Source organism: Podarcis filfolensis, assembly GCF_964270895.1.
Source record: "Podarcis filfolensis genome assembly, chromosome: 13".
NCBI lineage: Eukaryota > Metazoa > Chordata > Lepidosauria > Squamata > Lacertidae > Podarcis > Podarcis filfolensis.
This window is the reverse complement of record NC_139615.1, coordinates 24,575,438-24,591,739: the sequence shown is the minus strand read 5'-3', so window position 1 is coordinate 24,591,739 and position 16,302 is coordinate 24,575,438. Positions and strand designations below refer to the sequence as shown.

At 39.6% G+C, this 16,302-nt stretch overlaps 3 protein-coding genes across 3 annotated transcripts; all 3 read left to right on the top strand.

Annotated features, from left to right (window-relative positions):
- Positions 1 to 1,079: 1,079 nt before the first annotated feature.
- LOC310747437 (uncharacterized protein) lies at positions 1,080 to 6,876 on the top strand (the record flags this gene model as incomplete). Its single annotated transcript, XM_083581806.1, has 2 exons — positions 1,080 to 2,006; positions 5,923 to 6,876. 2 exons carry the CDS (start codon positions 1,080 to 1,082, stop codon positions 6,874 to 6,876), a joined length of 1,881 nt encoding a protein of 626 aa, XP_083437932.1.
- Positions 1,179 to 16,173, top strand: LOC310746654 (olfactory receptor 11L1-like; the record flags this gene model as incomplete). The annotated part of the gene is made up of 2 exons (XM_083580634.1): positions 1,179 to 1,205; positions 15,340 to 16,173. Exon 2 carries the CDS (start codon positions 15,346 to 15,348, stop codon positions 16,171 to 16,173), a length of 828 nt encoding a protein of 275 aa, XP_083436760.1. The 5' UTR covers positions 1,179 to 1,205; positions 15,340 to 15,345.
- Positions 9,335 to 10,288, top strand: LOC310747436 (olfactory receptor 6B1-like; the record flags this gene model as incomplete). The annotated part of the gene is made up of 1 exon (XM_083581805.1): positions 9,335 to 10,288. One exon carries the CDS (start codon positions 9,335 to 9,337, stop codon positions 10,286 to 10,288), a length of 954 nt encoding a protein of 317 aa, XP_083437931.1.
- Positions 16,174 to 16,302: the final 129 nt, after the last annotated feature.

The window sequence follows — 16,302 nt, the reverse complement described above, 5'->3', positions numbered from 1 at the left end:
CCAATATAAAACCATTTACTTTGCAGTTTTGCACCCATGGTGAAACGTCCTTGCCATTATACCTGGGTAATTGAAACTACAGCACCAGCCTCAGGAATTCTGTCTATTTTTCTTGAAACTGTGATACCTTTTATTTTCGACAGCAGCACAGACCTGAAAATCCCATCCATGGCAAAAGCTACTATCTACCTGCTCTTTTCACCACACTGCAGGTTAGATTTCTAGTTTAAAGGAACTGAGGCTATGATTTTTTTTAAAAAAGGAGGGGATAATAATCAGCAGCCAAAACATTTAGACTAACATTGGCTCAAAACTTCTATCATGAATCTTCCTTACATTGCACACACCTCCTTTTTCTTTTACACCAGGCAGAGGCAAACTGTTTTGGAACTACAATTTCCATCATCCCTAGCTAACAAGACCAGTGGTCAGGGATGATGGGAACTGTAGTTCCAAAACATCTGTAGGGCCAGAGTTTGCCTATGCCTGTTTTACACCTTACACCCATCCAACTTATCTATATCTGCTATGAAGTGCACACCTGTTTCCACATGTCTCAAGTTGCTTCTAGATGACTTAGAATCAAGAGTCATCTTGATTGCTTTGCACAAAGTTTGCAGAGAGGATAGACAGCATCAGGGAAGTTACACGATGTTGCAATCGTTATTCCACACATTTAAGAGCAGTTCCCCTTATTGTGGATTTGTGGGGAGCCAGATATGTTGCACAACAGCACAAGCCATTTCTTTCTTTTTTACTTTTGCACCCTGAATTTGCCAGTCAGTGATTGAATCCCACCCCCAAATAATGGCAGTTTGAAAGTGCCCTTCTTCCGAGTCAAGAATTTTATGCAGATTTTCTGCAGCCCATGAGAAGTGAACAAACATATTACATAGCAACTTGTCAAGAGATGCAGCAAAACCAATGCAAGTGCTGATTTAAAATGGCCCTGCTAAAAAAGACGTGTATATGGCACAATGGTGTATGTGTGTTGAGTGATGGTTGCTTAATTCTTGTGTGGGGATGGGGGTGGAAACCTATTTTTTTCAATTACTCAGTATATTACTTCCTATCTATAGATGCAGCATTTGAAAAACTCAGAATGGCAAAACGTAACAGGTATCACCGAAATCATTCTCCTTGGATTTAGGAATGTTGAGAACTTGAATATACTCCTCTTTTTGTTATTTCTAGTCATCTATATTGTGACTCTGTCTGGTAATCTCCTCATAGTTGCACTTGTCATGGCTGAGCAGCACCTTCACACTCCCATGTATTTCTTTCTGTCCAATTTGTCCTTTGTGGAGATATGCTACACCTCGACTATCTTACCAAGAATGCTGAACAGTTTTCTTACAGGAGACAAAACCATTTCTTTTGTGGGCTGCATCCTACAGATGCATATATTTTCCACCTTGGGAGCTACTGAATGTTACCTCTTGGCAGTGATGTCATATGATCGCTACCTAGCCATATGTAGACCATTGCATTATGTCACGCTTATGGACAACAGAACATGCATCCTGCTGGTTTCAGTATCCTGGTTAATTGGGTCGCTGCTTATAACCATCTTAACATCTTTGTTGACCCAGCTCACTTTCTGCAGTCAATATCAAATTGACCATTTCTTTTGTGATTTTACACCTGTAGTAAGACTGTCTTGCAGTGATACCCGGGTTATTGAAACTGCAGCATTCATAACATCATCCATCGGAATTCTACCCACATTTCTCATAACTGTAACATCTTACATTTTTATCATCAGTACAATCCTAAAAATCCCATCTATGACTGGGAGGCAAAAGGCCTTTTCCACTTGCTCTTCTCATCTCACTGTTGTTTCGGTTTTCTATGGATCTTTAACGTTTGTCTACATCTTACCAACAAGTGGTAAATTCAAAGATCTAAATAAGGTTTTCTCCTTCTTGTACACAATCCTAACTCCAATGGCTAATCCCTTCATATACAGCCTAAGGAACAAAGATGTAAAGGATATTCTTAGAAAAGCATTGTGCCAATTTGGGTTTTGTTCTTGTATTCATTGATATCGGAAAATACCAGAAATAAGCACTGGTGCAACTGCTGTTTGGACACTGTGGATGCCAATCCCCTCCCTGCATCACCCTAATTCAATACTGTTGCTTGGATTAGTAAAGTTGCTGTTGACTTGAATTCTCAGAAGATCGTTCAATTGGTTGATCTGTAACCAATCCAAGTCTGAGTTGTTTCTATTTCCTCTCAGTTTTTAGTATGCTACTATATCGTCTTCATTGTAAAAATGGTTTAAGGTGTAAGTTTAATAGGCATAAAATGCATTTTTTGTAAGCATTGTGTTCGAAAACATTTTACAAGAAAAGTTTGCATTAGGCACAAGTGGCTAAGCTCTGATGCTGATGGAAGCAAGTTGCTTAGGATCTATCTGGCACTAGAAAAAGGAAAGTTTTTGGAACTGTATGAAGGACTTAAAAGAAGATGGGGCCACATTGCTTGCTGTTAAAGAGCTATGTGTTACTTTGTATTTTGTTATGTTTCTTTGTAAATATTATAAGGCTGTGTCCAGTAAAGCTTTGAAACCCATTCTTGTGGTGGAGAGCTATTAATATCTATCTATATCTATATCTCTATCTATCTATCTATCTATCTATCTATCTATCTATCTATCTATCATCTATCCATCATCTCCCATCTTTTTCCCTGACAGGAAAAAGTAGTGCTTTCCCTGACAGGAAAAAGTAGTGCTAAAAGTATCAAATATTTTTGTATGTATCTTTAAAATGGGTCATATGCAAACCACAATCATTTGATATGTCCTTGATATTACCTTCCAAAGTGACTTCAGCATCATATATTCAAGTCTATTTTTCCCCCTAGATTCTGTATGATTTATTTAGATGCAACTGAAAAGCAATGAGAAACAGCGAAATCAATCAAAGCCTATAAATTTCATTCTTATAGTTGAATAATGAAGATATTTGGGTTTTGTTTTCTATATGTTTCTACATATCTAACTTGCAACCATGGCTGGAAACATCTTTATTATTATTCTAGTAATTCTTGATCAGTATTTGTACACACCCATGTATTACTTCCAAGAATTATATCCTGGCTGGAGACTTGCTACAGCTCAACCATCATGCCAAGAATGGCAGTCAGTTTTCTTTAAGAATCAAGCAGGAGTAATGTGAAACAAAGCTGTCCCTCCTACTCTGCCTCTGTACTGTTTTGTGCTGAGCCACTTCTTGATAACTGTTCCATTTGTCTGCTGTATGGGTCACTGAGTTTCTCTCACTTTCTGATCTCCTAACTCACTTACTTAGCTCTTCCTCATCCAGCCAGTCCCTGACACAAAGATTCAAATGGAACAAAGTTGTATGTCTATATTTAGCCAGCCAATGGCCATGTGACTTTATGATGTAGTATTTCATCTATCCTCCAATTTGGTGGCTTTCTTTTTGCCATGGCAAAGACCAAACTAACTAGTAATCAAGTAAAAAGCATGGAAATAAAATCAATAAGACTACAAAGAAAAACCAACACTACTAGACATAAACTAGTCCTAATGGAGAGAGAATGAAATTTCTAATTGGCATGCTGAATAGTGGTCCTGTATGAACATGGTGCAGCCCTGGAAGTCTCACTATGCTAGCCTAGAAGGATCATTCATGTCATATAAACCAGTATTCCAATTTATATTATGGAGAATGAAATGGGCAGATATCACTTAGTCAGAATACAGAATCTTGGCTTTGGATAACCCAGAAAGGTTTTTATAAATTATGATTTCTAACAGATATTTATTTTTTGGTAGTATGCATATTTATGGATTTCTAAACTGTCCTTGAGCTTAAGATATCACAGGGTTCCCTTGAGTTAAACAAATCCATCAGGGATTTGCCAGGAAGGAAGTTATGGATATAGTGTTAGGAGAACCACTAATTTCCCTTATGATTTAGGCACTGACTTTTCTGTGTCGATTTCCCATTGAGATTTTGCAAGCCGATTAATAGATTTGGATGCTTACATAAACTATAGAATGGTTGCATCTTGCAAGAGCTGACAAATATCAAGAAGAGATGCATCAAAATTTTCAGTGCAGCATCAGATTTTCAAGACTTCAGGGAAATCCTCCAGATGTATACTTGAAACTACTAGATACAGAACAGTTGCTAACAAGACATACATTCAAGATCTGACATGTGTTGGTCGTGCAGAAATGATGCTTGTGCAATTTTTTCCATGAGACACATTTTGGTATAATGCAGAGGGGGAAACCCATAATTCTTCAAGAATCCGGTTTGTTCTGGCTTTAAGGTAAGGAGCACAGTCAACTATTTAAGCGCAATCCTATAATGTGTCTCATGAATAGTAAATTCAACTAATTTCACTGGCGCTTACTCTCAGTTAAGCCAATATAGGATTTCAGCTTCCCTCCCTTCAAAATAGCTCTGAGAAATGAAAGCAAACAAATAGCTGGGAGTATTTACCATGTGGCTCTAATATTTGGCCCCTGGGAGGCATAGTTAAAATATTTTAATATTATATCATATTTTAACATACAAGACACATAGAGTTTAAATATATGGTTGGGAAAGGGTGTACCAGAACTGTGCAGGATCAGATCCCCCCACTTACCAGTTTTTAAGCAAGGGGATCTAATTCTGCTCCTTTGTGAGCAGATTCCCTGTATGGAAGGGAAACTGCTCATAAAAGAAAAGCAACCAGTACTGAACAGCTTCCAGATTTCCTGGTTGAGAGTTGTTAAATGAGAAGATCCAATTCTGTGCAGTGCTGCTTCAAGGGTCAGCAAGATGTAGAGGCCTGGCAGGAAAAGTTAGAGGTTGGGAAAGAAAGGCATCCACCTGCACCCATACCTTGTCCCTTGAAGATGCAGCTGCCCAGTAGGTCCCTCCATTTTATGCTTCCTCCTCCTCCTTTCTCATGCCTGCCTCTCCTTCCTGCCTGAATTCTCACACCCTGCTGTTCAGGTTTTAATTTAAGAAGCCCAGGCAACTCTTTCACCATGAACCTGAATATGTCCAATCAGCTGCAATCTTTGGCTCCCAGATAGAGCCAATTTGCCTTGGGTCAAACTGGAAACTACTTACCTCTGCTGCATTTAACAAAGAGTCAACATACAGCTTAAAAATGCAGTTGGAAATGAAAGCACCAGCACTGTGAAGGATCAGATTCTCCTGCTTCCCAGCTTCCCAGCTATTAAGCAGGAGGAGCCAATCATGTATGGTGCTGTTCTTTCACAAGCAGCTTCCCTACAAGCAAGACAAGCCTCTCACAAAAAAACCTAGTGATCAGCACTGTGCGAGGTAAAGAATTTCCTGGTTAAGAGCTCATAACAGAGAGAGTTTGATCCTGTGCTATGCCACTTTAGAAGGCAGGAAGGAGGAGAGGCCAAGCAGGAAGAAGGAGAAATCCATCAACCTGTCCACCTCACACAGATACATTCTCTGTCAAAAATGTAGCTGCCAAATGGGTTTTCTGCTCTTTCTCATTTTTCTGCCTCATGACAGTCTCTCTTTCCTGCCTGAAATTCCACTCCCTGACAGCCCAGGACAAAGGGATCCACAGTTTCCCCAACCCAACTCAGCTGAAGCCTGGATCTCTCCAAATAGGTCTTATTTAGCTCCGGATTTAAATCTCAGTCCAATCCTTTGCACAGCCCTAGCCATTACCATTGTAATTCAATTTGTGTTTCACTTAATGTGAACACTCTGTCATATACAGTGCTATTTGTTCTAGAAAAAGAGGTGCCAAAACCATGAATGTCTCCCTTGCTCTCTTATAATGGCAATGGTGACCACCTGAGAGGGGCCGGAACTGAGTTCCAGTAACTTCTGGTTGACAAACCCCCCTGGTCATATATACATGTCAATGTTTTTCTCTATATTGTCTGTCCCCCCCCCCCAGATGTCAATAAAGAGCAACGAGGAAGATGGAAATCAAACAGAGCCCATAACATTCATCCTCTTGGACTTTAATAATGAAGATCTGCAGGTTTTATTTTCTGTGTTGTTTCTACCTATCTACCTTGTGACCATGGCTGGAAACATCCTCATTATTCTATTAGTGGTGAATAATCAGCACCTCCACACACCCATGTATTTCTTCCTAGGAAATCTCTCCTGCCTGGAGACTTGCTATAGCTCAGCCATCATGCCGAGGATGCTGGTCAGTTTTCTGACTGGAGACAGAACCATTTCTGTTCATGGATGCTTTGCACAGCTGTATTTCTTTGGGTGTCTTGCTGGAACAGAATGTTACTTCCTAGCAGTAATGTCATATGATCGGTATTTAGCAATTTGCAAGCCACTGCATTATGTAATGCTCATGAATGGAAGAATTTGCATCATGCTTATTGTTGGATCATGGGTCAGTGGATCATTGGGTATTAGTGTCCTAATATATTTGGTATCTCAGCTGAGATTCTGTGGGCCCAACAAAATCAACCATTTTTTCTGTGATTTCACCCCCATGGTAAGACTTTCCTGCAATGAGACAGATTTGGTTGAACAGACAGCCTTCATTGTCTCCTCTTTAGCCACACTACCTCCTCTTCTAATAACTGTGTCATCTTATGTGTGCATTATCAAAAGCATTTTAAGAATCCCATCCACCATTGGTAAACAAAAGGCATTCTCTACATGCTCCTCTCACCTGACTGTGGTTGCTTGCTTCTATGGCTCCCTGATGATAGTCTATGTCTTACCAAACATGAGTTCCTTGATTGACCTGAAGAAACTATTATCTTTGTTATACACTATGCTCACCCCTCTGGTCAATCCCCTTGTGTACAGTCTGAGGAATAAAGAAGTAAAAGATGCAGCAAAGAAAACTTTCAAGCTGCTTCAGAGAGCTCACTAAATTTCTGGTAAAAATGTGGAGGAGACCACTGCTGCTATTGGCTTTATGATGTCAATGTTTTACTGGGACTGATTCTGATTAATTAACATATTTTGCCGATGACTTCTTTATCAAAGCAGGAGTTCGACCTTGTATGAATTATATAGCTTAGCTTCATATTGGTATTGAGTCCAGCATCAAGAGAAAGGATTATAGAAATAATCCTTTGGTTTATTCGTGTGGTTTATCCTTGTGGTTGTGATTTACAACAAGAGAAACCTTGCAGTGCATCATAAAACTACCTAAAAAGAAAAGAGGAATCTGAATCGTATGTTGTCAGCCCATTGTTCCACTGTGTTGCCAATACTGACTGGTGGCAGCTCTCCAGAATTTCAGGCAGGACTCTCTGCAAGACATATGAGCAGATGCCAGGAACTGAACTTGGGATTTCCTGTGTACAGCGACTGAACTATGGTCCTCCCCAAAATGCAACATATACACCTAACTGCAACATTTTAAAAAGTAGCTGTCTTTCAAAATCAGCACATCTCCAAATTTTGCAATGCAGGCCTTTCAGCAAGTAATGTGTACAAAAGACATACACTAGTAAAATTAAGATGGAAAGGTTTGTTATATTAGGGGGAAGTGCTTTGCAAAAATATGTTATGTCAGAGAAGATTGTATGCAAAAATGTGTTTATTTAGAGAGAGTCACACTACAATTCTTAAGCATTTTCATGAGTACATATTATTTGTTCTGCTTTTAAAATACAAACTGCCTTGGCCACTGGAGTTAAGAATGGAAAAATGAGAAACTGAGAGAAACCAAAACTGAATGTTTTGCTCATTCCTCTTCACAGTGCTGGGGCAGGTGGAGCTGATGAACATGAAAATCACTATCTCTCTGGTCATCTCATCATTTTCTGAGTGAAAAGGGAGTGCAGTAGTATCAACCCTATTATCTGCATGGATTATCTGAAGAGAAGGGCTTTGTGTGTAAGAGTCTGTGTATATGTGGCAAATATTTTCACTCCTGAACACATTTTTGCATCCATTTTTGCTGGTTTCAGAGACAATGGAACAGGCACTATAGTTGATCCTCCTTAGCCCAATTCAACATGGAAATAAAAAATCATTTTTCTATTTTTTATCACCCTTCTTAGACAGACCAGACTTGCATAAGTGACTGACCACTACTCCCCATTTCCTGTCTTGAACCAATACACTTATGCTTCCTGTTATAAAAAAAACTCCTTCATATTGTATGTTTTAATCAATCTTAAACAAAGCTTAAACAAATTTGATGGGGGAAAAATGAGCTCAAACAAATTTAGCTTAAAGAAATTGTGTTCACAGCAGTGGTGGAGTGTAAGGTCCCACTGCCTGGGGCAGGTGCACAGGGTGCCCCACCCACCCAAGGGGACAAGGTGAAGAGGGAGCCTGCTATTCACAAAACAAAATTTTTATGTTGCTCCTCATTACTAGAGAACTGGGAGTTTCTTTGATCTCAACAAATCCATCAGTGATTTGCCAGGAAAAAGCTTTGACATTAGAAACAGTAATAATTTCCCTCATGAGTCAGGTATCTCCTCTGTGTTCATTCTCCTTTGAGATTTTACAAGCAGATGGATAGATGTGAATATTAACTTAAGCTATAGATTGCTGATATTCAGCAGTAGCTAACCCATATCCACATATCCATAATCCACATTTTCAGAGCAGCACTAGATGGCCACAAAATCTTCCAGATATATATTGAAAGATACTGGATGTAGGACTGCTACTAGCAGGACATACATTAAGTTGATGCCTGTGGAAATAATGATACTTGTGCAATTATTTCCATGATCTACGATTTTGGGTAAATCAGAGGAAAACTCAGAATTCATCTGGAATCTGGTGAATTCTGGCTTTAAGGTAAGGAGCACATGAAACTTTGGCAGGAAAATCCTCTATAAGTTTCTTCAATAGTATGTTTCGCTAACTGCAGAGAGACTTACCCCAAGTTAGTGAGCATAGGATTTCAGCTTTAAAAAAAACAAAAAAAACCCACAAACCTGTAGCTCTCAGAAACTAAGGAATATACTTCCCAGAAAGCTTTACACAGCCCCTCCTATGCACCTAGTGGCTCAGATTGTTCTGGAATTGTCTTTGGATTAGAAGCTCTACTGACTGTTGCACAAATTGACATTGAATTCAAAGTGATTTGCTTAAGAGTAGATGTGCATTGGATTGGATAACACTCTAAATGTGTCAGAGATTGTTGGATAACAGTGGATAGCTTGTGGCATTGATATATTTGGATTGCTGTTGTTAATGTTGTGATGTAACGCAATACAGAGAGTTTTGTTTGCTTAAATGTGGGTTGAGTACAAGCTACCATCCTTTAGAATGTCATTAATATAATCCTATGAATTAAAGTGAATCCAGAATCAAATGCTCAAGTCAAATTCTTTCTTAATAATGTCTTATTTATTTAGATGCAACTGAAAAACAATGATAGAGATGGAAATCAAACAGAGACCATAATGTTTATCCTCTTGGACTTTAATAATGAAGATCTGTGGGTTTTATTTTCCATACTGTTTCTTCCTGTTTACCTTGTGACCATAGCTGGGAACATCCTCATTGTTATTCTAGTGATTCTTGATCAGCGTCTTCACACACCCATGTATTTCTTCCTGGGAAACCTGTCCTGCCTGGAGACCTGCTACAGCTCAACCATCATGCCAAGGATGCTGGTCAGTTTTCTGACTGGAGACAGATCCATTTCTGTTCATGGATGCTTTGCACAGCTATATTTCTTTGGGTTTCTTGCTGCTACAGAATGTTACTTTCTAGCAGTGATGTCTTATGATCGTTACTTAGCAATTTGCAGGCCACTGCATTATGTGATGCTCATGGATGGCAGAATTTGTATCATGCTCATTGCTGGGTCTTGGATCACTGGCTCATTGGGTATCAGCATCATAATATTTTTTGTATCTCAGCTGAGATTCTGTGGTCCCAACAAAATCAATCATTTCTTCTGTGATTTAACCCCTGTGATAAGACTCTCCTGCGATAAGACTGATTTAGTTGAAATGACAGCTTTCATCATCTCCTCTATAGGCACTCTGCCACCTCTTCTAATAACCATATCGTCTTATGTTGGCATCATCAAAAACATTATAAGAATCCCATCTACCACTGGTAAACAAAAGGCATTCTCTACATGCTCCTCTCACCTGACTGTGGTTGCTTGCTTCTATGGTTCGCTGATGATTGTCTATGTCTTACCAAATATGAGTTCACTGAGTGATTTGAAAAAACTTTTTTCTCTGTTCTACACTCTCCTCACCCCACTGGTCAACCCCATTATATACAGTTTGAGGAACAAGGAGGTAAAGGATGCAGCAAAGAAAACTTTCAAGCTGCTTCACAGAACTGATTAGAATTCAGGTGAAAAAGGGTGGAGAACATTGACTGCAATGGCTTCACAATATGAATGCTTACAAAAACAGGTCATTAATATATTTTGCCTCTGCCTTGTTTATCAAGGAAGGAATTTGAAAAAAATAATTTTACTTGACATGAATTTTACACTTTGGTTTCATATTGGTTATTGAATGCAGCATTGCTGTGTTTTGCAATGAAAGAAAGAAACAATCTCACAGCACGTCACAAAATTTCCCAGAAATAACAAAGGAAGGTGACCGATATAGAGTCCAGAGTTTCAGGCACTATGATAGTTCCCAAGTATGTAACATATAACTCCAGAATTCTAAATGCCTATCATATGTGATGCTATTCAAGCTGGCTTTGGGCAGCTAAGAAACAGGAAGTTTAGGGGCATAAACAGATTTCTGTTGACTTTTTGACTGCAGGAAGGATCAATGTGTAATTCCAAGCAAGCAACAAATGCACATCATTTGTTGACAATATGTGTGGTCAGAAAGGGTAAGGTCTGTCAACTGTTAAGTGTAAAACAAAAGAAGAGAATTAGTATGAATAAGAACTTTTAAGTGATTCTGAAATAATACAATAATCTTTCATAACAAAATACACAGGCACCTACACATATCAGAGAAGTAACTGAGAGGTCAAATAATGTGAGAGCATGCAAATGGTTGAAAATAGAAAAATAGGTGGTTCTGAAAATGGAAGGGAAATTGCTAAAGACTTAAAAAGAGTGCTGATGGATAATACCAAACTCCTTGTTGACAATGGGTTCAAGAGTCTGTTCCCTCCATTCTGTTAGGGTAAGGAACACACACACACACAGGCTTTGAACTATTCACACACACTTTATGGAAATTCTTAATGGACTTCTAAGATTTGGGGCTTTTAGAGTTAGGGAAGAGGTGGATGAAACCCAAATTTGAAGGGTTGATGCAAGACCTGAAGAAATTAATTTCTGGCCCTCAAAAGTCCCACAATTTTAATGAGGGAATAATTCATTTTGATTCTCATTTCAATGTGAACTTACCAAATTTACCCTTTCTGAAATAATACATGAACCAAAACATTGCCATGTTTAAAAATCCTCCCTTCTTTGAATTTTGCAATGCACTTCTGACGTCACATAACGTATACAAGAAGGCGTATATTAGTGAAAATATGCATTATGTTAGGGGTAATTTATTTGCAAATATGTGTATGTTAGAGACAATTGCATAGAAAAATGTTTGTATTTTGAGTAATTCTCAATAATTTTAAGAAGAGCCTGCTGTGTCAGGCCTTTGGCATCTAGTCCAGCATCCTGTTCTCACGATGGCCAACCAGATGGCTGTAGGAATCCACCAAGCAAGATTCCAGCACAACAGCATTCACCTCACCTATGGTTTCCAGCAAGTGGTATTCAGAAGCATTGCTGCCTCCAACTGTGAAAGGCAGAGCATGAATATGTCTAATTCTCTTCTAAAGCCATCCATGTTGGTGGGTATCATCACATCCTGTGGAAGCAGGCAACTACACATTGCATAAAGGAGTGATTTCTTTTATTTCTCCTCAATCTTTAAACAATCAGTTTCATAGCATGTCCACAAGTTCTATTGTCAATAAGACTTCTTAAAATTAAATTGTAAACTGATGTGGAATTTTGGAAAACTGAAGCTATGACTGGGAAATTGAGAAACTGTGACTGAATGATGTTAATTCCAAGTTATGGTGCTGCAGTAGATAAAACCCACTACTGTGATGGTGGTGGAAATAATTTCCTATCCGATAAAGCCTCTCCTCCTTCAGGAGGGGAGGGATTGTGAGCGGGAAACGATTCCCGCGTCACACAGGAGACATTCTGCCTCCTGCCCTCTCATCATCGCTTGCGTGCCAAGCCTCCCAGTTGGACACCCAATCGGGTGCCACCGTGGGGGGGGGGGTGTGGTTTAGCTGCTCAAATGCAGCCACGCCAGCTCTCCCCACCATTGTGCTTCAGATTTTCCACAAGTCACCCATCCACCACTCCCTTTAGGGTGTCGCTTCTTGCTCGACCTTGCTATGGACCCATGGTTGGTCACCCTGGTAGGAGCTTTTTCCAATTGGCAAATTGGCACCGGCCTCTTGGTTTTTTTCGCCTACCTCGTAGCAATCGTCACAACTTTATTGGTATTTGGCGGTTAGGCATTGGAATGTGTTGTTGGTGTATGGAAGGGCAAGGTGTGACCATTGCCTACCCCTTCACTTATGGGTATTCCGTTAAAGGAATCCGGCGGTCATGGATCCTGTCCGATGCCCTGTGTGGCGGGGAGCCATGGCACGACCCTCGGTGACATCAGGGGAGAGCTTATAGTTGTATTGGCATCAACAGGCTTCCCCTACTGGTGGTTAACCCCTCATCAGATTCACCCCTCTCCGAGTGGGTGGAGTCAAATTTGCTGTGGTCCAATGCCTAAGCCAATATCTTCTCACATGCTGTAATCAATAAAGTTGTGGCCTTTTCTTGCCCATTAACCTAATATACTGTGTCCATGTGTCTTCATTCCCCCAAGCGGGGATCGGGTCCTCAAATCACAATCAACTCCCTCTTTCCATGAGCACAAACAGGGCAATAACTTCCTTCCTTGGATTATCTGCATGGATTATCTGAAGGTACAGGCTGTGTGTATGCTATATGTATGTTTGAACAATAGTGTATGGTCATCCCATTGGGGTTTTTTTGGGGGGGATATGAATAGTGGCAAGTAAAATAAATAAAAAGGTAAAGCAAATATCTTTAACATGCAGAATGATCAGTAGTTTCTGCCTGGTTTGAGCAACCTGGCTTGCAATAAAAATAACAGATCTCACATAGATGGAATCCTGATCTAAATTGGATGGTGCGAGTTTTGAACAGATTTCTTCATGGAATTCACTGCAGATCGCCCAAGAGAATATGCCAGAAATCAAAGGGGAATCATTGATTTCCCTTGTGCTTTCTGTGTTTTCTTCTCCGTGTTCATATTCCAGTGAGATTTTTCTGATTTATAAATTGAACTGAGAGGTTAATTTATGTTATAGATTATATTCAGTAATGGATGACACCTCTGAAGAAGACAGCTATCTACATATTTATTATAACAGAAGTTTCAAAACCTTTCAGATAGATTGATTTTTTGGAGGATTGTCCCTAGTTGGAAGATTGTCCCCTCTCATAAATTTGAGAGTTGTTATGTGCTAAAGAAACTGTTTGTTCAATGAAGTCCATTATCCGGAATTTTTTTGTAATAGGAAAAACAACAAGCAATCAACTTTTGAGGGCATTCTGGCTTTAAGGTAATGACACCTGAAAACTCTTTATCACCTGATTCAGAACCAGACACATATATTTTCTCATATGTGAAGGTAAAGGACCCCTGACAGTTAAGGCCAGTCGCGAATGACTCGAGTTGCAGCGCTCATCTCGCTTTACTGGCAGAGGGAGCAGACATTTGTCCGCAGACAGTTTTTCCAGATCATGTGGCCAGCATGACTAAGACACTTCTGGCAGACCAGAGCAGCGCACAGAAATGCCGTTTACCTTCCTGCTGGAACGGAATGGTACCTATTTATCTACTTGCACTTTGACATGCTTTCAAACTGCTAGGTTGGCAGGAGCTGAGACCGAGCTCCAGCAAAGCACTCTGATGGATTGTCTTCACTGAGACATAAAGGAAATAAGCCAAGATGCCACTGAAATTTGGAACTCACTTTCTGCTTTATTTTTGCCCCATATTGGGTGGACGATTCTTACATTGCAGGAAATTGGACTAGATGACCCCCATGGTCACAACTAGAGTCAATTCTATGATTCTATGATTTCTTAGGAGTCTGCAACTTATAATTTCCATGCAGAAAGTTAGCTAGTGTGGCCAAGGGTCCTAGTTTACATAGGTCCATCATTTATCTATTTGAAGGACACTCTGGTTCAAGGCTTAAGAATAAATGACTGTAAGAAGGGAGGACAGGAACTTTGAAGTTGCCCATGAGCACTTAGCTTCGAGAAAGTGGACCGTACAGAGAAACTGGCCACCTATTGATTCTTTCTCCATTCCTTTCAAAATTACATAGAAATTAGATTATGCAGTTTTAATGGAAATTTAGCTCCCCTTCTGTTCTCTTCTTTAGTGCTGCTTCACTGGCTACCTTAACAGACACCAGTAAAAGAATGCAAAAGCAGCAATGCTACCCTGATTTGGATGCACCTATGCAAAATGCCCTCTGTGCAGCCCATTCTTAAAGTGGACTTTCTTTCCCCCGCTGACCTGCATCATTTCTCATCATTGACTATGCTGCTGGGGGGAGGGGGGAGCTGATAAGAATTAGAGTCCAACAACATCTGAAGAGCAGACAATGGCTGCTTTGGATTTAGAACACTAGAAATATCACAGCAGGTTTTTTTCCTCAGGCCAACATGTACACATTGCACTATTTGGATTATTGTTTTCACTACTGTAATATACCTAAAATGTGATTGGCTGAATTACATATCCTAAGCATGATTCCAAAGTGTAATACAGTGGTACCTTGGGTTACATACGCTTCAGGTTACATACGCTTCAGGTTACAGACTCCGCTAACCCAGAAATAGTACCTCGGATTAAGAACTTTGCTTCAGGATGAGAACAGAAATTGTGCTCTGGAGGCGCGGCGGCAGCGGGAGGCCCCATTAGCTAAAGTGGTGCTTCAGGTTAAGTACAGTTTCAGGTTAAGAACCGACCTCTGGAATGAATTAAGTTCTTAACCCGAGGTTCCACTGTATGATTCAATAGGGCTTATACCCTAATAAGTGTGTACAGCAATGCAACCATAATTAAAGATACACTCAAACATACTTTCATATCTTTGAGCATATGCTGAATTAAAACAACAAATGAATCAAATAGTTCAGCCTAAATATTTCTTAATTTTTATTGCAATTATTTAGATGAACTTAGATGTCAACTCAGAAGAGGAAAATCAAACAGCTCCTGTGGCATTCATCCTCTTGGACTTTAATAGTGAGGACTTACAGACATTGTTTTCCATACTTTTTCTTCCTATCTACCTTGTGACCATGGCTGGAAACATTCTCATTCTTATTCTAGTAGTCCTCAATCAGCATCTTCACACACCCATGTATTTCTTCCTGGGAAACCTGTCATGCCTGGAGACTTGCTACAGCTCAACCATCATGCCAAGGATGCTGGTCAGTTTTCTGACTGGGGACAGAACCATTTCTATTAACGGATGCTTTGCCCAGCTGTATTTCTTTGGTTATCTTGCAGCTACAGAATGCTATTTTCTAGCAGTGATGTCTTACGATCGCTATTTAGCAATTTGCAAACCATTGCATTACGCATTGCTGATGAATAGCAGAATCTGCATCATGCTAATCACTGCATCATGGATCAGTGGATCACTGAGTATCAGTCTTATAATATTTTTGATATCTCAACTAAGATTCTGTGGACCAAATGAAATCAATCATTTCTTCTGTGATTTGATCCCAATGATAAGACTCTCCTGTGATGATACATATTTTGTTGAAATTGCATCCTTTATTGTCTCCTGTATAGGCATCCTGCCTTCCTTTCTAATAACACTTACATCTTATGCTTTCATCATCAACAGCATTTTAAGAATTGCATCCACCACTGGTAAACAAAAGGCATTCTCTACATGCTCCTCTCACCTGACTGTGGTTGCTTGCTTCTATGGCTCCCTGATGATAGTCTATGTCTTACCAAACATAAATTCATTGAGCGACTTGAAGAAAGTATTCTCTCTGTTCTACACGTTGCTCACTCCCCTAGTCAACCCCCTTGTATACAGTTTGAGGAACAAAGAAGTGAAGGAAGCCATAAAGAAAACACTCTTTAAAATGTTCAGTAGAATTTATTAAAATTCAGAAGAAAAACCAGGATAACTCTTTTACCTCTAAAGTGTGGGAAACAAGGTGGAAACCTCTTTGTTTCCATGATGTTGATGTTTTAAGCTATTGAATAAAGAAAGAAATCTTAATGCATTTTGT